Source organism: Haliotis asinina, chromosome 12 (assembly GCF_037392515.1).
Source record: "Haliotis asinina isolate JCU_RB_2024 chromosome 12, JCU_Hal_asi_v2, whole genome shotgun sequence".
Taxonomy (NCBI): domain Eukaryota; kingdom Metazoa; phylum Mollusca; class Gastropoda; order Lepetellida; family Haliotidae; genus Haliotis; species Haliotis asinina.
In genome coordinates, this window is record NC_090291.1 from 54,375,216 (window position 1) to 54,397,578 (window position 22,363).

At 40.5% G+C, this 22,363-nt stretch overlaps 1 protein-coding gene across 1 annotated transcript in view; it reads right to left on the bottom strand.

Annotated features, from left to right (window-relative positions):
• Positions 1-956: 956 nt before the first annotated feature.
• Positions 957-22,363, bottom strand: part of LOC137258482 (protein virilizer homolog) — a 44,833-nt gene continuing 23,426 nt past the window's right edge. The window contains exons 21-41 of the mRNA XM_067796167.1: positions 21,804-22,007; positions 21,214-21,299; positions 20,410-20,556; positions 20,001-20,096; positions 18,289-18,364; positions 15,948-16,084; positions 15,647-15,755; positions 15,448-15,538; positions 13,173-13,382; positions 12,729-12,834; positions 12,109-12,177; positions 11,309-11,472; positions 10,254-10,512; positions 7,032-7,128; positions 5,215-5,491; positions 4,582-4,649; positions 3,742-3,947; positions 3,484-3,604; positions 2,998-3,082; positions 2,724-2,864; positions 957-2,501 (exon numbers count right to left, since the gene is read on the bottom strand). Of these exons, the coding sequence (XP_067652268.1) occupies positions 2,429-2,501; positions 2,724-2,864; positions 2,998-3,082; positions 3,484-3,604; positions 3,742-3,947; positions 4,582-4,649; positions 5,215-5,491; positions 7,032-7,128; positions 10,254-10,512; positions 11,309-11,472; positions 12,109-12,177; positions 12,729-12,834; positions 13,173-13,382; positions 15,448-15,538; positions 15,647-15,755; positions 15,948-16,084; positions 18,289-18,364; positions 20,001-20,096; positions 20,410-20,556; positions 21,214-21,299; positions 21,804-22,007 (2,822 nt within the window). The 3' untranslated portion in view covers positions 957-2,428. The remainder of the gene's footprint in view (positions 2,502-2,723; positions 2,865-2,997; positions 3,083-3,483; positions 3,605-3,741; positions 3,948-4,581; positions 4,650-5,214; positions 5,492-7,031; positions 7,129-10,253; positions 10,513-11,308; positions 11,473-12,108; positions 12,178-12,728; positions 12,835-13,172; positions 13,383-15,447; positions 15,539-15,646; positions 15,756-15,947; positions 16,085-18,288; positions 18,365-20,000; positions 20,097-20,409; positions 20,557-21,213; positions 21,300-21,803; positions 22,008-22,363) is intronic.

Sequence of the window (22,363 nt, forward strand, 5' to 3'; positions counted from 1 at the left end):
TTGTCTGATACCAAATCATTAACTCGTTTAATAAAAATGTTATTACACGGAAGGTCGTTTAGTATCCTCTATTTATTTCTCGCCCGTTGAAGATACTGCAGTGTAATATTTTCACTTCAATATTACACTAGCGTAATATCGCTTTACGTATGACGTCAAAATGGTTCAAAGTTGTGAAGTCACAATGCTAATGTTGATGTCGCGATTTTACTAGACCTTGCTTGACTTGAAAGCTGAGTGTCCTCAAAATATTTCAAACTTACAACGCGTAGCAAGAAAAATCAAGGAAGAGTTGTTGGATCCTGCCCCCATGAGCATGACATCAGAGGATAAACTCGCTCACAAGAAAGCCAAGACTCGTCATGTATGCGACCAACCAATGAACGGAGAATGTCTTGAGAGATCATAGCCACGTCACCGGTAAGTAACTTGTGAAACCTGAAGCTCAGAATCGATCCCAACACCATCAAAAACAAGGATTCACAATCCACAACTGGAGGGCTGTCTACCCTTATGAATACATGAACAATTGGTCCAAGTTCGAGAAGACGCAATTGCCTCCAATTGTATGCTTTTCTGGCACCTTGACTGATTCATTCATCACTCCAGACAATTACACGCACGCAATTAACGTGTAGAACAAACTGGGCTGCAAGTCTCTGGGTGATTACCATGACCTGTACAGAATGGGGACATGGGATATGGGGCTTTTCAAGGGCCTGGTCCCATGCCCCCATTCTGTATACTACTCGAGCTATTTGGTCACTGATGCTCAGGCAGTGAGTTGGGTTTTATGACACTTTTAGCAATATTCCAGCAATGGCATAATGAGGGACACTAGACATGGGCTTCACACATTGTACCATCAGTGTAATGAAACCTGGGCCCCAATTACAAGCAAACACTTTAATCACAAGGTTACCCCACCGTCTTAGCTAGGATTAGGAAAGGCAATATATCATTTGGTATCAGTTTTATTACGCCATGAAATGAAGCACTACAATTCTATACATTTCAACAAAATTGTAGCAATGAATGATAATATGGGAATATGATCATATACATCATAAAAATGAATATACACTTTGACAGATGACAACTGAAATACACAACACATGTGTAAACAATTCAATCACATTTATCTTAAAACTCTGTAATTCAAAGTATTCTGATACTTCATGAGACACACTGAAAGTTTTGGTCTTCAAAATATACACTCTCCAGTAAGTATTACTGGTCACTTGATGTCATTAGAGACCTCAGCAAAATAAGCAGCCAGGCTTTCTCCTTACAGCAATATTAGCTTGAACACAAGGTGTTTTGACATCAAGCACAATGAAATCAAATTGCTGTATATTAATAATGTTAAATCTCTGAGGATTACCAAGGAGTTTTTAAACTTTTATCAGCACCTTGATATATTTTGATGTCAAAAGATGACTGAGTTTAAGCAAAGACAGCACTGAGCAGTATTTCTGTCATGGAGGAACGTGTGGTGTGTCTGAGACTTGAACCACCCTGGTGAAACCAATGAATACAGACAATCCTAAAACATGAATCAGGGTGACCTTGGATGATAACTCACAATCACAGGTCTCTGTCATGTGTACTCTTTCTGCAGCCATTCTGATGATGGAGTTGAATGTGTTACAAAATATAAATTGTGCTGATGTCACAATCACACATTATTCACACATATAATGTGTGATGTCACAGGGATTACTTTGGGCAGGGACTTGGTACACTGCTTACAATTATGTAGTAATACAGAAATATCAAATTTCTTCTGAAAATCCCATTGTTCTGATTAAGTAAGAGATTTTCCCCCATTGACCATTTGCTCCAGAGTGATCCCTGATATCATTACACTGAAGTATTATGTAAACTGTATTGATGTAGATGCATTTATACCACTGTCTTAAACTATAGTACACTTACTCAATATTTGAAGGACACTACTATAGTACTTCTAGTACAGCTTGAACCATCTCCCCCATTCCTGGTAGTTGACTAGTTCTAACAGTGTAAGGCCTACCAAGGGGGATGACTCTTCATCTAGTGAACATCGAAACAGCATTTTCAAATTAATATCTGGAAAAATACAAGACAGCTAATTCATATTATAGAAGAATTTAACCAAGAAGCAAATTTTTCAAAAAGTTCAAACTTTGGGAAACATATCAATGACGTTAAGTATTTCATTTCAAAGCAAAATGTCCATGTGATACAAGGCTGTACTACATGGTCAATATAGCACACTGACATCTTTAACTGAAATGGTAGCACTGGTGCAGTCATGGCTGTTCGGCATCAGTTGCTGCAGTAAGCTGACAACATCCTCTGATGGCTTCACAATGACATCAGCCAGGGTTGACACTTGGTGCCATTAAGGAAAGCCATGTTACCATGGTTACAGGGTTGGAAGAACTTATTTGGTAAATGATCGAAAATGTCTCCCGCCTCCACTAAAATCTCTTCGTCCCCGGAAACCGGTAGAAAACCTGAAACAGAATGAAATACTGGTATTTGTTGGTGATGAGGACAAGTGTTCACCATAGGTGTGACAAACCTGGTGCCATTATGATAGAAGCTTTTGGACATATTATCTCTTGCATTCAAAACCTTGACTATAGGATTAAGGATGAATGCCTTGGGTACACAGTGAATCATTATGACATAGATAATTGGGTCAAATCAGTGTGTCATGACACATGTGCCTCTACCTGGCATCATCTTTGCCCTTCCCCAGCCACTGGCTGCCTCCTCCTCCTCGTCCCCCGCGGGGTGTGAAGCGCGAGTCTCTGCTCCCCCCGCTGTTGTTGCCCCCACCCCGGCGGTCAGTGGGGCTTGCTCGGTCACCATGCCTGTCAGAGTTAGAAAGAGAAAACATACATAGATTCACCTGAACAAATCTCAATGACAGTTATTACTTCAACTGTCATGACAGGCACTGCCGTCTCTGTAACAGTTGTAGAGTCCCATATATGCTGTACTTACCCTCCTCTCTGGAAGGACCGGGGACTGGCAAAGTTGTACTTCTGTCTCCCCATGTAAGAGCTGGTGCCCCCCCGAGAACCGCCAGCTGCAGATGAAAACATGCAGGGTCACTAGGACACCGAAGACAGGGCAAAAACGTCATGCAGTCACATACATTACTACTGTCAATACTTTTCCTGGAAAACATATCCAATGAATTGTCCACTGCTACACCATTTCACACAAATCACACAAGGGAGCAAGTAATACTATTTTGAATGGCATTTGAGTCATATCATGGGATGCCAGCTTGATGTTAACAGAAAGCAAATATGTGCAGGTCTTAGGTGTTTTGGTAAAGGCTAGTAATGAATAAACCCACAAACAAGAAATTAAAGCAACCAGGAACTTGGGCAAATGATGGTAACCAATGAATGGGCTGGGACAACCAAGGGACAGAGAATTTCACCATGTCCAATACAACCACAATATATTTGACTCCTTTACCTCCATGGGTCTGGTCCCGTCTTGCATAGTTCCCAGGTGGAGTGAAGAAGCGCCCTCTGCTGGAAAATCCTCGACCTCCTCCACGATCCCCAAAACCTCGGCCTCGACCTCTCATTTGTTCCTTCAATAACAAATATTTCCACATAATGAAGGCCGACTGTTAAAAATGGTTATATATGTCTCTGGCATGACATGCTGTCTGTCGAGTTCAGAAAGTTGCAGATGCTTTATCACAACACAATGACAGCAGTTCCCCACCTTGTCGTTTCTGCGTGGTTGTCCTGTGTGAATGTGCTGGCCCTGAGTGCTGTTATCAGGGTGACGCTGGTTCTTCTCCATCTTGATGAAGTCATCAACATGCATGGACGGAGGACGACTGGTGTTGGGAGGTCGAGACCGGAATGGGTCGGACCGGTTGGAGGCCATCATGCCATGAGTTATTCCCCTCCCTCGCATCGGTGCCACTTAACATAAAAACAAAACAGTAAAAAATGTTCTCACAGAAACATATAGCGTAAGTGTGACTGAGTTTAGTTTTACGTTGCACTCAGCAATATTCCAGCTATATGGTGGCGATCTGTAATAATCCAGTGATCAACAACATGAGCATCGATCTGTGCAATTGGGAACCGATGACGTGTCAACCAAGTCAGCGAGCCTGACCACCCGATCCTGTTTCTACATATAGGAAAAAAGTATAATTCATAGAACTGAAACAATCAGGGTTCCCCTCGACACGGAAAACATGCAAATATGACACAGTGCAGAGTTAAAATATGCATAAGAAACAAACACTGCGTTGCTACCAATGCAATAAAATCACTATCAAAACTATTCAATGCTTTAGGTAATAATGTAACTAAATTGATTTCTGATTTCAAACTGATTAAAAAAGTACACATAATTCCTTTGAATTCAAACATATACTTGAAAAAAAGATGTTATTAGTTGAAAATCTATTATCTTCGTAAATTGCTTGACCCCCAAATTTAGAAGTCTGAGTCAATCAGACCGCCCAATATAAAATGTACAGGGGGAACCCAGATCAATCAACATTTGAATGAAATTTTGTTGGTTTAATGTACTACATTTACATACCAAAAGGTCTGTTCCCTCTCCTGCCACGGTGGTTGATATTGATTACTTCTTGAGATCGACGGCGGTCTCTGTCAGAACAGTGAACAGTACTGGAATCATGTTTCTCTAATAATGACACTCTACAGATGGCTACTCCTTACATACAGTTTCCAAAAGACTTACTGAGGTGACTATTGTTAGAAGTAACTCTCTACAGATAGCTACACCTTACATAGTTTCCAAAAGACTTACTGAGGTGACTACTGTTAGAAGTAACTCTCTACTGATAGCTACACCTTACATACAGTTTCCAAAAGACTTACTGAGGTGACTACTGTTAGAAGTAACTCTCTACTGATAGCTACACCTTACATACAGTTTCCAAAAGACTTACTGAGGTGACTACTGTTAGAAGTAACTCTCTACTGATAGCTACACCTTACATACAGTTTCCAAAAGACAGAGGTTACGTTGGAAGATGTGGCAAGTAACCACTGTGGGAAGAGAATGTGGTACCACATAATGCCACAATTTTCCATTATTTGCTGCGGTACCACATTTTCCACTATTTGTTGCGGTACCACATTTTCCACTATTTGCTGCGGTACCACATTTTCCACTATTTGCTGTGTTATTGTGATGTGAATGAAGCACCTGAGCCTCCTGGGTTTAACAATATCTTCAGCAGATGGCATAGAGTCTTTTCTCAGTTCTTGCTCCAGATCAAATTCTGGGAAATATTTGGAACACAGATCCTCCAAGTTGCAGCGCACCAGTTCCGGTTCAGAGTCTGGTTCCTCTGTGATTGGATTAGCCAACCAGTAGGTGGCACTCAGTCTTTTATCATCACCATCACTGACGGTGAAAACAGCTCGCTTGTTGAACAACACACTGAGAGGCTCGGGTGGGGACAGCTCAGGTTCAGTCAAATCTGTTAGAATATATCTCACTGTAAGACATGTCATACTAATTTGGCTGACAACAGCAAAATATCTCTCTGTTAGGCATGTCATTTCCAAATGACAGTCAAATATCTGCATGATTTTACAGGGTGCTGAAGCAAAAAGGACATACACACACACGCGCACACACATGCATGCATGCACACACATTCTTACTTCACAAAAGCAATAGCAAAAAGTCAATTTTTCTCAGGTGTGTTACAGAAACCTCTTTCGTCTGTTTTGTTAAAGCAATATTCAGTCACATAACAACAGTATCACAATAGTCAAACCTGGAAACTGAAAGTCCAGTGAATGTACTCTAAACAACATTTCAGCAAACGAGTGAATTTAGATTTTTGCTGCTTTTAGCAATATTTCATAAATATCATGATAGGGGACATCAAAATGGGCTTCACACATTTTGTAACCATGTCTTCGTACCAACTTCTTCAGCTTCATAAGTGAATGTATTTCACTACTAAAGTACTGTCGGAAACAGTTAAATATGTGTTTTGGCTTTTCCTCAGTATCCCTTAAATCTACGAACAGATTATGTCAAAATAGCTCACTTCAGTATAACTGGGCATTCAGTGGGATGCTTAAGATGATATCAAGAAAAGCATGCTTACTTGTAAAATCGAGCAAAACTTATGAAATATACGAATAGCTGCTGAAAACAATAGATCAGACTATAGATGGTATTTAGGTTGCTCTGTATGACCAGAGAAAGTCGACTCACCCATCATGAAATGCATGCACTGGCAACTGGTGCAAAGGGTCATCTCACAGATATTCTGTGCTTTTTCTAAAGCTAAGTCAAACTTAAAAATGGACATTTAAAACACACCCTTCATAATACAAGATCATTGGTCACTAATTTGCATAAAGCCATAGTCTGATCCAAATAAGTTGCTTTGCAGTTCACTTCTGCACTAATCTTGCCTCAGTAAAGTCCTTTCTTCCTATTTCCTATCTCGCTACCACTGGTACTGCAGGCTACCCACAACCCCAACAACAACAACCACTGACAGTCTGTTGGAGAATGACGACACCAACCTGACCATCAACCACTGACAGTCTGCTGGAGAATGATGACACCAACCTGAACATCAACCAGTGACAGTCTGTTGGAGAACGATGACACCAACCTGACCATCAACCACTGACAGTCTGCTGGAGAATGATGACACCAACCTGAACATCAACCACTGACAGTCTGTTGGAGAACGATGACACCAACCAGACCAGCAACCATTGACACTCTGTTGGAGAATGATGACACCAACCTAACCAGCAACAACTGCGACCGACTGTCTGATAGTACAGATACTTTGTACCACATGTACAGGTTACTTGGGACCAGTTCTTGAGCATAATTCTTGACCATATTGTGAAAAACGCAACATGAAAGAAAGAAACTGAGGTCTTATACAAATCAGTCAATGCTACAAGACACGAAACATGGACAGTAACAATTTAATTCAGATCAGCAAATCTCTCCAGCAAACTGGACAAAATGACACTCGCCTTTTCCTGGAGTGATGTCGGGATCCCGGAGCATCTTGGTGAGGGATGTGATGCTTTCTAGCAGGCTCTCCAAGCTCTCCTCCTCCTTGGCAAATACCTGTAACACACCAGCAACATGATGATTAGATCCTTGTTGACATGAACCTCCTCAATCTCCTGGATGGTTGTACTTCTTGTTACTCTCAAAGGCAAGAGGATAAAACAGCCACTGGTCAGGCCAGAGTTTGGGTATCCATGATAAACTGCTCAATGTATGTCACTGAACTAACACAAAAAGTATTTGTACTTGTACAACCAACCACTAACATCCACCCAATGCACACTGCAATCTAAACAGTCATCACCATATTAACAACCAGTGCTCCGTTGTTCAAAACAACCTTATCTCTAAGGTCAACCTTATCTCTAAGATTTCAACCTTAGACCTTTACTAAGGTTAGCCTCCCGTTGCACGAAACAACCTCAGCTAAGGTTAACCTTAAGTTACGGTTGATAACTAAGGTTGGTCCGACCCAACCTTAGCGTCTCTAAGGTTGGAAAGGGAATATGGCGGCTGCTTTTATTTTGAGGAAGCAGAGAGTGTACAGAAATGGGAATGTCAACAATAGCATATTAATGATCACTTATATCAAGCTTTCATGAAAACCAGTTATGATAATTCTGAAACGTCGCCGATGAACCAAGAATTGGTTGGGATGTTTTCGAAAATACACTTAGTGCGCTTTCCGCCATATTGGATAGTGTTTACAAAATCACGTTTCGACAAGGCCGATATTGAGACGCCTATTATATCACGTATACTTCACAGTCTGCTGCGACAAATTCATCATTGAATTCTCCACACATCATAGAATCAAATTACAAATGGTCTTTGTCACCAACACCAACTGTCTACACAAAACGAACGAGAAAGAACGCGGTGATCGAAAGACTGTGCGTTTCAAATGTAAACAAAGAAAAAAAACGATTTTACACTACGTGCCATTTTCGGAAATTTTCCATCATCCAGCGTGTAATCATTGCTTACAATGGTTAAGTACGCCTAGAATATTGAGTTGAAGAGTATCTCAGCAAGAAATAGCAACTTAAAAAAATATACAATGCAATCACTTAATGATTCATAGGCAACTGTCAAAGTTTCCGTGCAACGTGACGCCATGACTGACGCAAAATCAAGAAGAACGACAACGGTACTTCATTTTTGGCCTCTCCCGTCATTTACATTGAAAACGATACAAACATATAACAAAACACAGATACTCAGAATAATTCTGATTACTTACATCTCATATTTATGTTCAAAAGATCCCTGAATCAAGGCAAGTGTCCTCGCAAAATCCGATGTACCCTTGTCGGCTAAGCCGCCATTTTGAAAGAAATCGGTAATGGGTAGTGATGTCACACGTCAACATTGTTGCACATATTAGGCAATTTCTTTGAGGTGAAGGTCGGTTGAACAAGAGTAAACACAATGTCCATATCATTCCGATTGCACTTTCAGTTTTATGATGTATATTTTGCGTATTTTGACCACGTGCCTGTTTGTCAAAAACGTTCTGAAACATATTTTGATAGCAACTAGGATATCTAACTCAATATTTATACGAAAACTGCTTAAGAATATATAACAGGTCATGTCTTAATTTGGACAAACCTTACGTACACAATCTAATAGTTCTCTCTTTTTACCTTTCATTACATACCTATGAAGAGAAATAACATAATCATAAATGTTTATATCCTAAATGAATAATCATTTACGATAAAATTGATGCCAGGCAGGTGCACGTGTTGCTCACAATAAGATACGTGGTAAAACCGTCTAAATGTTGGTATATTCAGGACACTATTTCTTTTTGTCTAAAGTGTGTTGAATTCTGGCATAGTAGCCGAGACCTTTGACATATTCAATGGAAATTAGGTGAGATATATACAGCAAAGCAGTGTCGTCTTTTTCCGACGTCACAAAATGCACAAAACATGCCATGACGTCAACTAAAATGTTGCATCATCTTCAGTTATGTTAGTATATAATGTCATTACATTTGAAGATGTGTCTGTTACTCCGTTAGTAGTGATGTAAAATTAATCAAAATACATCTACACAAACAGGAGAATTTGGGAATCAAAGAACTAAATTATGTATTACCATCCAAATCGATTTCTCATGTAGTACATTGGTATCTTTCCTTACAAACTGTGAAACTACCAAAAAGTCTCCGCTCACATTGGGGAACTTTGTATTGGAATAGGTTTGTTCACTGTATACAAAACATTACGAAAATATACTGTCCGTATTCACAGCAAATTCTCTCCATGTGATCTTAGTTACACTGACCTGATGTAAAGCATAGCGGGGTTATGTCCCCTTATCTTTATGCGTGCAGCATCTCCCTGTATACATCATAGAAGAGAATCCATTTTTGACATATATTGCGGGCCATTTTTTAATATTGAGCGTATAACGTTGTGCAATAACACATAAATCCATTTCATATACACTTATGTCGTTCTGACATTAGGCTGTATTTTCTTCGCTCACACTTTTCGTAAAGATGATAAATTTAAAAAATCGTAGCAGAGTTCTTTTATTGGTACACGATGAAAACGGAGAAATTTACTGATTTTTAACGCACACAAAAGTTTTGGACAATATTTATCAGTATCTATTTCTCAAATCCTTGAGGTTGTCACAGTTATATTTATACCAACGAATGGGAAATTAAATATTCTACATTTCTGTTTAATTTTATAGCCGTACACAGATCCAGGACCACGCTAGCGCAATTCTCGCACAACGTTCACTTTTCAAACCTTATGAAAATGTGCGCCTGAGAAAGAAAATCGGCATCCACAGGTTAAGGTTACGGCTAAGGTTGGAGTCCAAGTTAAGGTTGCCCTAAGGTTGTTTTGTGCAACAGGCGTATGTTTTTCTTAAGGTGATCGTAACTCTAACCTTAGTGCTTAAGGTTGATCTTAGCTAAGGTTGTTTTGAACAACGGGGCACAGGCACATTACTATACGATAAAGAGGAAGTATTATCTTACCTGCAGCTGACCCATGGGGTGTTCAGGACCTGTGATACTCTGCTAAAGCATCTTGACATCTTAAGTCTGTGTTACCAGAGTATCAGAGTAACAATTGCTACAGCACCAATCTCTATTGAAATGGGCCTGTTCCTATCCACAATCAATGGAAGACACAAAACAGAGATGCACAAACCTCCAGGAGCTTCTCCAGATCGTCCAGCGGGTGATCCTGATCTGGTGTCCACGACAACAACCTCCTGAGCTGCTGCTTGTTGATAACGTAGGTGCGTGCCATGGCCTCCTCCTCTTCCGGCTGGTCGAGAGACACAAGGAGTCGAAGGAAGTCCAGGCTGACTGAGAGAGTGGAGAGGCAGTCGGAGCTGTCCTTACTGAAGGTGTTGTTCACCCGAGACAGAAGGCTGCTGAACACTGTCGTATTTTTCTCCAGACAACTGTAAGAGGGACAACCATTGTAAGACAGCATCCATGAGTGTGAGGTTTGGCCAAATTGTCACCACCCTCATAAACAATTTCGTTCCCATGAAAATAAGACAGAGATTCACATCATTATTATTCACACCAACAATCATGAGCTATCCATGTTTAAATGACTCATCACATAAATGAGTGTGTTTATTTTTATGCCGCTTATATCAATATTACAGTAACATCACAGCTGGGAACACCAGAAATGGGCTTCACTCAATTGAGGAATCGAACCTGGTTCTTCAACATGCTCAGCGAATGCTTGAACCACAAGGCTACCCCACCAAAGTGATCATAACTCCTATACCAGAACACAGACATAGTACAGGTGAAACTCTAAGGTTGTTTCTATACAAATTCAGTGGACACACCCACCTCATCATGACTAAAACAGCTCCTTGATACACCTAGAAACATGAAGTACTGTGCTGAAAACCATTTGTATGCGAAAACATTCAGACTCTTAATACCATTGGATGAAAAACCTAATGACCCAGCGACCATTAAACAGAACTTACAGAAAATGTTGAGGTGGTAATGCTTGATATCTGGATGAAAATGGTAAAGACCTAGTGATATGTCACTCTAAAATAGTTAAAGAACATAAGATACTCTCATAACATTGTACTATGTGTTACAGCATCAGTAATTAACCGTAGTGTTTGTCATATAACCTTTCAGTCACAGAGAACGTCCATCTTGAACCAAACTTTCCATCCCAAAAGTCTCCTAACATTGCTACAGTCTGAACTGAACACATACTTCACAAGATGGTAGAAGCCATAGTCGTGGTCTGTGAGCATGACGAGGGTGCGGACACAGGGCAAAATGGAGGCGTAAGTGTGGTCAGGGTTCCCCATGTGGTGGAGAAGAGCAATTATCACAGTATTCAGCTTGTCTTTCTCTGGCAGTGAATTGCTGATTACCTACAAGACAGAATACACACATCAGTCTACATGTCATGGTGAACAGTTTGTCCAGTTCTCAAGATCATGCCTATCTCCATCAGAACACTATCACTAAGGTAAGTAAGTAGTCTGCATGCTCAAGGACAGAAGATAATAAACATCTTGGCTCTGAGACTAGGTCAAACAGTAGAAAACACCTTCTCATCACCATCAGTGAGTGGAAGTCTGACTGAGAGTGAAAGTGAATGAGTTGGTTTAACAACAAATTAACTGTATTGAGTCATATCACAAAATTACATTCAAAGTATTGTAAATATTTCTGCTATCCAAATTAAATGTCAAACTGACAAAATGAAGTCTTTAATATCAAACTAGTACACATCACTCCATTCCTGAAAAGTAATGGAACAAGCAGATAAAGGAATGAAAACACAAATGTAATTTAACTGACATAGATTACTTTGTCAATGTTGACCTATATATGATTTTACTCCTTGCAATAAAGGAACAAGTGACAGAGCATATTTGTCAATATCACATTAGACCTGGATCATGCTTTCATGTATGATGAAGCTTCTTGTTGTGTGACAAGGAACACAACCAGTTACCCCACCAACCCAAGTCTAGAATGATCACTGAAAGAGCAATGCATACCTGTTCTGTGAGAGCTGCATCCGAGGGGACTAGAGATATTTCTGTGTCACAGAGACTCTGTAGGATGGACTGAAATAAAGAAACACACATATTATCATCAGCATTCAAAACACCCAACTGGGATGAATTAATATTTCAAATTCACCTACCCGACAGTTGGGTTAAAATTTAGGCAACTATATGAAGATATTCATCATATTTCAGGATAATGAGTCATTACTAATTCACTCAAGTTTTACATCTAACCAGCCCTGTGGCGTTTCATATTATTCCATGCACATATTACACAGAGAAAGTTCACACAGACAGAGCATGGTCTTATACCAGTATTCTTGAAATAGCACAATGATCACCCATTCTACCTCTGTGGGAAATTTAAATCTAGGTCTTCAAAAAAAGTCTGAATGAAAAGCCTGACAAGGCTACAACATACATTAAAACCAAGATATGGGCTCCTGAAAGTGTACACTTTGTTTTCCGTAATTGACGTGAGCATTTTATGCTGATGTGGCATTTTCAGCTCCATCATGGTAACCTGTAAACCTGACCTGACCTGAGTCATCCATCATGTAATCAGTGTCACACACAGGTGGGTAGACAGGCAAAGGGAACAGACTTACCACTACATTCTCCTGTGCCTGTATGTGATGGGGTCGGTCCGAGACCTCGTTCAGCAGACCCAGCATGAAAGGCACAATACTGGTATACTTTTCATCCTCTGCACAGCTGGGGACAAAAAAGATGTGTTAGAACTTACAAGACATGACTTCCCAAGGTCCTGAGAATGCAATTTGCATGCCCACTGTTTCATATCCCTTTTCCCACCCAACTCTTGTGTCACTTCATAACTTCACTTCTTGTCACCTCTAGTCCCTCTAGTGTTTTAAATGCTAACACTGGTCCCTAGGACAATATGCAGACTATAAAGGATGACCAACTGGATTTGGTGGTAATATATGGTCCTCATGAAGCATGGATCTTTGTCCGAAATATCAACTGGATTGCCTTGACCAGACTGCTGTCATATAGCTGGAATACTGCCAAATGCCGGAAAAAGTAGTTACCTCCCTCTCATTAGCTGCAACATGGCCATCTTGATGGTGGGCTGGGACAGGAGGTAGCCCAACAGACTGAGGGACTTTGTGACCTGTCCCGCCCTGATGAAGGGATATATGTCCTCCTTCACCAAAGACTCCTTCTCTGCTTCCTTGTCCTCCCCACTCTCTCCATCCAGACGAATCCTGCTGTTCTCGATGATGATGTCCAGCAGACACCTGCGAGGAGAACAACGAGTGAACGTCCATGCATGCACGAGTGAGAGTGAGACAGTGAGTTTAGTTCTCTGCTGCTTTTGCATTATTCCAGCATTGTAATGGTGGTGGACACCTGAAATGGGTTCCACACATTGTACCCATATGGGGAATCAGACCTCCGTCTTCAGCATAACTAGTGAACGCGTTAACCACTAAACTAACTCACCACCCAACACTAATTTGAATGATATTTCAGTCATATCATAGCATGAGTAAATGTGGCTAAAGTTACAGCACAGTTTGAAAAACATATACAAATCTGTAGAGGTTATGATTCTTTGAAGCAAGTCCTCCTTGGGGTACATATAAGCATTTAAAGTCTATTTTCAATCCTACGACAGTTAACTATATTTTTTAATAGAATACTTGCAAAACAAAACACTCACTTTTGTCTTGTGAGACCACCCCTAAACCTAAATGGTCTCACAATAGGCTCCCTTGCAGCTAAGAGCAGGTAACCCTAGCCATCAACCTTGCACCTCACTTTTCATGCTGAACATATCTGACAGACTGAGGGGAAGCAGATGGCCGTACATCAAGGACTTTCTTCAAAGTATTCATAACCTTTGCAAGTTGGTACAATTCTTTTTCAGAAGAAGTTCTCCTCAGGGTACATAAAAGCATAAGATAGACTCACAAAGGTATTTGAGCCGGGAGTGGCATTAGGTCTGGCAACAACTAAATCTGCGGAGGAGTGAAATCTACAACAGATATATACAAAATATTCTTACCCCTAGTTACCCGATCTGCTGATGTTAATTATTAACATCGCTAAAAACTTTATGAGGAAATTGAATGAGTACAAACACCATTGTACAAGAGAAAAGCATGATAAAAAATAAAGAATGCTCTCAGCCCGAGGAAATTAAGTATAAAACATCATCACCCAAAAAGCTGATTAACACAGATTCCCAAATGCACTAGTCTAAGGAAGAGGGAAAAACTGTTAGCACACAAAATGTGAACCAAACATATGTTGGCTCACAATTACACAAACCAGGTCACGTGAAATGTGGCTCGAAGACAGGCATTTCGAACAGTGGTCTGTGTGGGGTTGTACCCAGGTCTGTTGGAAGTGATCCCCTAGTACTGTCTCCTAAAGCGCACTGAGCATACAGTTATAGAGAGCCTATAGCGCTATATAAATACCCATACCTATATATACATACACGCTCAGGTCGGCAGTTCAAGATGCAACCCCTGTTCCAAAACAGCAACAGGGAGTAGACTGGCAAAGTGAGAACTAGGTAAGTCTACCATATATAATGCAAACATAATACATGAACATCCAACTACAAGCTATCAAGAGCATGCAGCAAGGAAACCACGAGCACATGGTCCACCATTTTGCCTGGGATCAATACTGGAAAACAGAGAACCCACAGCAAAGTTACAACAAAAGATGAATGCGCATATCAATATATGAAGTTAAACTAATGCCCTTGTGAAAAGAAAGGAACCATAGATACAGATAGAGACTCTTATACACTCTTTGTACCAACTGTAAGAGAGCAAACTCAAAACAAAGACCAGGCACGTCTATTCAACAGAACAGCAGCATGAAAAGTGAGGTGCGAGGCTGACGGCTAGAGTTACCAGCTGTATGTGGGGCCCTGTAGTGGTAGTCTCACTAGACAAACACAAGTTTTTTGTTATGTAAATATTTTATTGAAAAATATAGTTACAACTGTCCCAGGACTTAAAATGGACATTTAAATGCTTATTATGTAACCCAAGGATGACTTCTTCTGAAAATGAATACCCTATCTTGTGAAAGGGTTAGGATAAACATTCTTTTCCTGTGTATCAGAAGGTGTTCAGAACACTACGTCTACAGTCAGTATGATATAATGGAGAGTGGAGTTGTAAATCAGTTTGTAATGGGCAGTTACAACAAAATTAATCCAGGCAGTGTGCATATGGGCCTGATGTGGATATGAATCCAGGATTGAAACCAACATTGACCAACAGACCCCAGCGGGAAGGGATGCAGCATGTTTCATGTAGATTATTGTACAGGTCCTACCTTGTGATCATGATGGCAGAAGGTGAGGCCAGGTCGGACAGCTGCCAACACATGCGACACAACATCTGCTGGAGAGGCTGGCAGCTGGAGCCTGCAACAGAGTACAGTGTGAGGTGCACAGGGTAAACAAAGGGTAAACAAACAAGTCACTGTGTTATATGACTTGAGTCCGGTAAAGCTGAGGAAGCTCCACACTCACCTGAACACTCCTTGATGAGGTCATTGATGAGAGAGGAGAGGGGATGGAGGTGAGCACTCCACAACTTGCGTGTCATCACAACCTCACTTATTTCTGCACTATCCAATGGCTGGGGAAATAAGAAAGTCAGAATACTTATGTAAGGCTGGGAAATGAATTCACATCATGACACACATATAACCATGTGCGAGTGTAAAGCTGTGAACCTACTGTCTGCAGTCTAATTGTTGTAAACTGTGGCAAACATTAGAAGAATAAATGATTATTGCACTGTGCAACAGGAATTGTACAGCAATCATACCTCTTTTGTCTGAAGAGGCAGTGGCAGGGGAAGTAACTCTGACATCATGATGAGCCCACTGAGATATGTGTAGGGAAGTTTCTTTGCATACTTCAACAGGTCTGACAGCATCATGGTCCACAAGCTCTGTGCTAGTCCTACAACATAATACATGCGGGACACTTACACAAAAGCAAGTGGGGAAAAAACACTGAACAACAAGAATACCATCGTATGATTTTTGTGTCTCATTTAGAGAATAACCTGCATCTTACAAAAACAAACTATTCTCATGCTGCCAGCTGGGATTATATCCAATGAAACATTCATAAACTAACCTCCTGTACTACCTTGCAGCCCTCTATGAATAGATCAACTTGTTAAAAGTTTAAAAGAAATCAGCAGTGAAGTACAGTTAAGTCCCATCAAATGATATAAATACTATCATACAAGTGAGCACATATTCTGCCTGCCTTCAAGTAATTCTGTAGTTCATGAAGGAAATAATTCATAACACTGGCTCTACTGAAACAATGTTCTAAGCTCCATTGCTCAATTTCTTCCACTGCACATATTAACCTTGCTGGTGGACAATGTACAGGTTACCGCTCCATGAATCTGTATCAGCTCAAGGATGGACATCCATATGTCTATGTTAAAGTACAGTTCATGGTTGTAGAAGTAGCTATACCACAGACACCACTAGATTTGCCTAATTACCCTGAATTTTTTTTATTTATTCCTGTACTGCAGGAAAACTACTGAATCTTTTTCAGTTATTTCTTTTGATATGTTGAGACAACATATTAAAGTAAATAATATAAAAAAATGGCATTGATTGTTTGTTCAGTTAACTCGTGACACCGAGGTGACTGTCACCTTTGGCAATCTGTCAAACATCCTGTCCCCTGGACTGATGATGACAGTGCCCAATTTCAACGGCCGATTTTCATAGCACCATTCAAAGACCCACCATGGTGCTGTTGTTCTGAGCTGAAACTGAAGACATCAGCTCGCTCTGTAGGACAGGGCACCTGTTGCACAATATTTGTGTTTGCTTGTTATGTTCCACCCATGATTCAGCCTGTAAACTGCACTAGACAATCCTGTGATTGATAGTGTGAACAATGATGATGACTGGGATCAGGCTAGGGGCAGAGATCAGCCTAGATATGAAAATGCCATGGATTACAGGCTGGGAAAGCCACATTTCCGAAACAGATACCCTCAGTTGATGTGACTCTCCAGACAACATGGAATGTGGTTCTCCCAGCTATGCTGTCAAAACAGGGATTCAAACCCATTACCATATTTACAAAACATGTTTCCTCATAATTTTATTTAGATTACCATGGGTTTTGTTTCTATAATTAGCACAATGTGATACATTAATAGGCATATTACATATAAATAATAGCACAAAATAATAAATCTTCATCTGTAAAACATAACAATAATAATGATAATGTTTGTTGCCATTTGTACAAATATATATCTTAGAAATATGATCACATGTAGCATAGTATCATAAACAGGGACTATCTTTTATCTGTATTGCTAAACACTGCACTTGACAGTATGAAAGATTTTCCATTTCTTGTGATACAATATTATACATGGGGACACTTTTTTACCAGTTAAAGTAATCCATTAACTAATTAACCTGCTTTTATGTGACTTTACTGGCTACAGCCATGCAACTGAAATGTGGCCTTCCCGGCTACAGTCATTTTTGAAGTACGACTTCCTGGCTTGTCACCTCCCAATAAAGTAGGGAAGTACATGGCATGTCAAACATATTTAACAACATCCTATCCTGTCGATCCTCTGTTGGTCATGCCACCTATTTATTCTGAGACATTTAACATGATGCCTTTCTATGGGTATCAGGTATCATACTCCTTTACATAGCCTAACATAAACTGCATGAAAGAAAGACCTGTGAGATGTTAATAAACAGATGAGACCTATTCAACACACTTGAAAAAACACAAAATATACTTAAGATGATCCCTTGTGCCAGACAGCAGTGCATGTATTTCATGCCAGGTGAGGTCATGGTCCATTGTGATACGTGGCTGAGCAACCTAATTGCCATCTATAGTCTATTGTTTTCAGAAGCTATTCATTTTTCCTCTAAGTTTTCCCCAATTTTAAGAGTAAATATGCTTTTCTGGACATCCTCTTACGAACCCCACTGAATGCCAAGTGAGGCCGAAGTGAGTTATTTTGACATATTCTATTTGCAGTTGAGTACAAATTTAGGGATACACAGTAACAGCCTGAAGACATGCTTTTTTTTCCCTATTTCCTACAGCAGTTTATCCTCTGTCGGAGGATCCACAATAAGCCAAGGACTAACCTTCTTCTGTAGCAGCGGCTTGATTAAGGGCTGGCTGGGTGTATGCAAGGATTGCATCCACTATATCCTTCTGGATCTGAAGATTTGAAGCCGATTCTCAAAAATCATTCATAAACTTACACTCCAAGCATAAAATTCTCACAAAACCATGATTGTATTAGTGACACATACTTACATGTACAGGGATTGGGAAAGAGAAATTTGACACTGGGCCATTTTCAGGATTATTAGCCATTTCCTGAATTTTGAATGGACTACTGCCCTTGTATCAATAGTAAACTTCCACATTTTGATAGACCATGTTTCATTCTAATGTGCAAAATGGCCCATGGCCCCTGCCCTTCCCAATCCCTGCATGTATCTACAAACTTCTACCACGAAAGATACTGATTTGCCAGTCAGAAGTCTCAGTTCACAATATCATACCTACAAGTATTGAAAGTAATGGTAGGTTTTAATACCAGCATGCACTTTTGATTTTGCATTGTCTCCTCTGCGTGACTTACTTCAGTGGAAAGGACCTTATTCTCTATTTATCTGCGTATTTTTAGCAGACATGGAAGTTTTGAAATGCTCCCTATGCAACTGACAAACCCATCCCCTTCTTGGCCTGTCTGACAAATCCTATTTATCTACCCTATTTATCTGTCAGACCATCTACCCATCCCCTAGATAGTCTAAGCAAAGCTGTCATATCCATCCCCTTCCTGGTCTAAGGAAAGTGGTCAGGTACATCTCCTAGAGAGTCTAAGCAGTGCTGTCAGACCCACTCTCTTCATGGTCTAAGCAATGTTGTCAGATCCAGCTGTCAGGACCACCATCTTCATGGTATGAACAATGCAAGGCTGTCAGACCCATGGACTTCATGCTTGAAGCAAGGTTGTCAAGACCCATGGACTTCATGCTTGAAACAAAGCTGTCAGACCCATGGACTTCATGCTTGAAGCAAGGCTGTCAGACCCATCGACTTCATGATCAAAGCTAGACTCTCAGACCCATGGACTTCATGCTTGAAACAAAGCTGTCAGACCCATGGACTTCATGCTTGAAGCAAGGTTGTCAGACCCATGGACTTCAAGCTTGAAGCAAGGTTGTCAGGCCCATGGACTTCATGCTTATAGCAAGGCTGTCAGACCCATGGACTTCATGATCAAAGCTAGACTCTCAGACCCATGGACTTCATGATCAAAGCTAGACTCTCAGACCCATGGACTTCATGATCAAAGCAAGGCTGTCAGACCCATGGACTTCATGCTTGAAGCAAAGCTGTCAGACCCATGGACTTCATGATCAAAGCAAGGCTATCAGACCCATGGACTTCATGATCAAAGCAAGGCTGTCAGACCCATGGACTTCATGCTTGAAGCAAGGTTGTCAGACCCATGGACTTCATGCTTGAAGCAAAGCTGTCAGACCCATGGACTTCATGATCAAAGCAAGGCTGTCAGACCCATTTACTTCATGCTTGAAGCAAGGCTGTCAGACCCATGGACTTCATGCTTGAAGCAAGGCTCTCAGATCATGGACTTCTTGATCAAAGCTAGACTCTCAGACCCATGGACTTCATGGTTGAAACAAGACTGTCAGGCCCATTCTCTTCATGGTTGAAGCAAGGTTGTCAGGCCCATGGACTTAATGATCTATGAAATGGAATATCACTATGATAGTGTTAACTATTATTTTTGAGTGAAAATAGAAACTTTCGATCAAACCTTTGTAATTTCCTGACTGTGCATGACACTGATAGGTACTGAACACAACACTGTATGGAGCTCAAACAGGACTGGGAGTGCTGTCAAGTCCTTGAACTGCAAACACAAAAACACATCATACATAGTAAGAGACAAGATACATGAGAGCAGGATGTAATATGGAGGGCTTGTTCAGTGACCAAATTACATACAAGAACACAGTTTGACAAGAACAGATGAAGGAACCATGAAGAAGAATAAGATGGGACAAAACATGTTCCATTGGCTGATCTGGGTGAACACCTTGCCCACACAACTACCCTTGTGATAAAGCACTAATGACCTAGGAATGAAGCATACAACTTCAGTATTGTATGGAGTGATGTTTCGTTGTACACCACTATCAAACTGGACATCAGTGATAACCCACCTCTGTTCCACGACCTTCTATGACAAAAGCAATGGACCTCTTTACGATGGACAGTGACGGCTGGATGATGGCAAGGTAACGAGACATCTGATCATTGTTCAGTCGGATACCCTTCTGCCAGCGTCGCAGCAGGCTCTCACTCAGCTTCTGTGTAAAAGCAGGGTGATAATGAGAACTACAGTAAGGTGGGCTGTTGGACTGGGAGTCCTAATCAGAGCCAATATTGAGATCATGTTTACAGTATTCACTGAATAATGTGCCTGGCTTCAGTAAGTGGACCAATGAACAACTTTCAGACAATCCGTAAGCATTTTTCACTATGGTCCCTTAAGAATGCCAGAAATATACATAATAGTCCAAATTTTTTCAACCAAACATTTTTCAGTTCATATATGTCTGCTACAACTCAATCTCTGAGATCTAACTGTGCATGAATGTCATCTTTGTTGTTGCTGTTGCTCTTTGTTGCTGAAGGCAGTACACTCCTGCTGTGTAACTGCAGTCTGTTTATAATCATGCCTGGACCAGACAATCCAGTGACTGACAGCATGAGCATCAATCTAAAGAATTGGGACAATATTCTTAGGCGGTTATTCTGGTAAATAGGGTAAAGGCTGTTTTAACTTCATTATTGATCAATAGCGCAAGTTTTTCGCATGAAATTCTTAGATCAATCTATATTCTACCTTTCATATGGAGGTAATAATGCAACAGGAATTTTACAATAAACAAATCACTGTCAAATCCCCTAAATCGTAAAATGATATTGACACAGCATTCCCAAGACTGCAAGAAGTGACGTACCTGTAGAAAGCTGAGGAAAATGGGAAAACACTCCTCGCTGTACAGCTCTACCAGGGCATGCATGTACTTCAATTCACTCTGAGAATCTGCAAAAATCAGTGAGTGAGTGAGGGAAATATCTCTCAGCACTTATCAGCTGTCTGTTTAGTCTGTCTATTGCTGTTTAGTTTTGCCAATCTGAAATTGCTGTTTGCCTCTTGTACTTGAAGTAAATCTCTAATGTGCAAACACATAATGACAAACTCAGGATTTTGGAAGCTGAACATTTTTGTATAATTCTATATGTGCTACTGCACACATGCATAGCTCATCATCTTTTTGACTGTTAGTGAATGTACACACTGGATCTTGCCTACAACCATTGTAACAGTCTGATCTGAGGTAACACAAAGTCATGTGGCTTAATATGATCCCTACTTATGTGAATCTCTAATGGAAGTAAATCTGGGATTTCTTGACCCCAGTTATTGGACCAGATTGTGGTACCACATCAACCACAGTGTAAGATCAATATTCTGTTTACTTCATCACATAGTAGCATAGGTATCAAACTGAACAGACAGACGTCCATTCATCCTCAGATTACAGACCTTGGGTATAGAGCTTCTCTGGAGGGACAGACAGATAATGGAGTATACGGACAGTGGTGATGAGGCCAGGGGGAAGCTTGTGTACATCCTCGGCATACATCTTCAGCTGACCTATCAGGTCAGACATCTTGTCACGTGACACACACATGACTTTCTTCAATGGTGCCACCCACTCCTCTAGCTCTGTCAGGCGACTGTTGAAATCTACAACAGAAGAAGCATCAGAGGTGAAGAGACAAATACTGGACCTCAAGTACACTCAAAACTGCATTTGTACCAACCTCAAACACTCACTTAACCTTCTCACACAAGCTCCTATCATAATGTACATGTATGACTTAGTTTTAACCAGATTTTAGTTATGAATTCACAACTTCTTATAGAAAGCGGTTAACAGCTTATATTAGTGATTACACTTTCTCAGTGAAAAACAAGTTCATGTACGCTTTGAGTTCAGTACTCTTTCTGGACTCAAACTCACATTCTGAGTGTTGCACCTAATGTCAGATGGGTCAGATGTGAGATATACATCACATCACAACCTGCACCAGACAGATCCA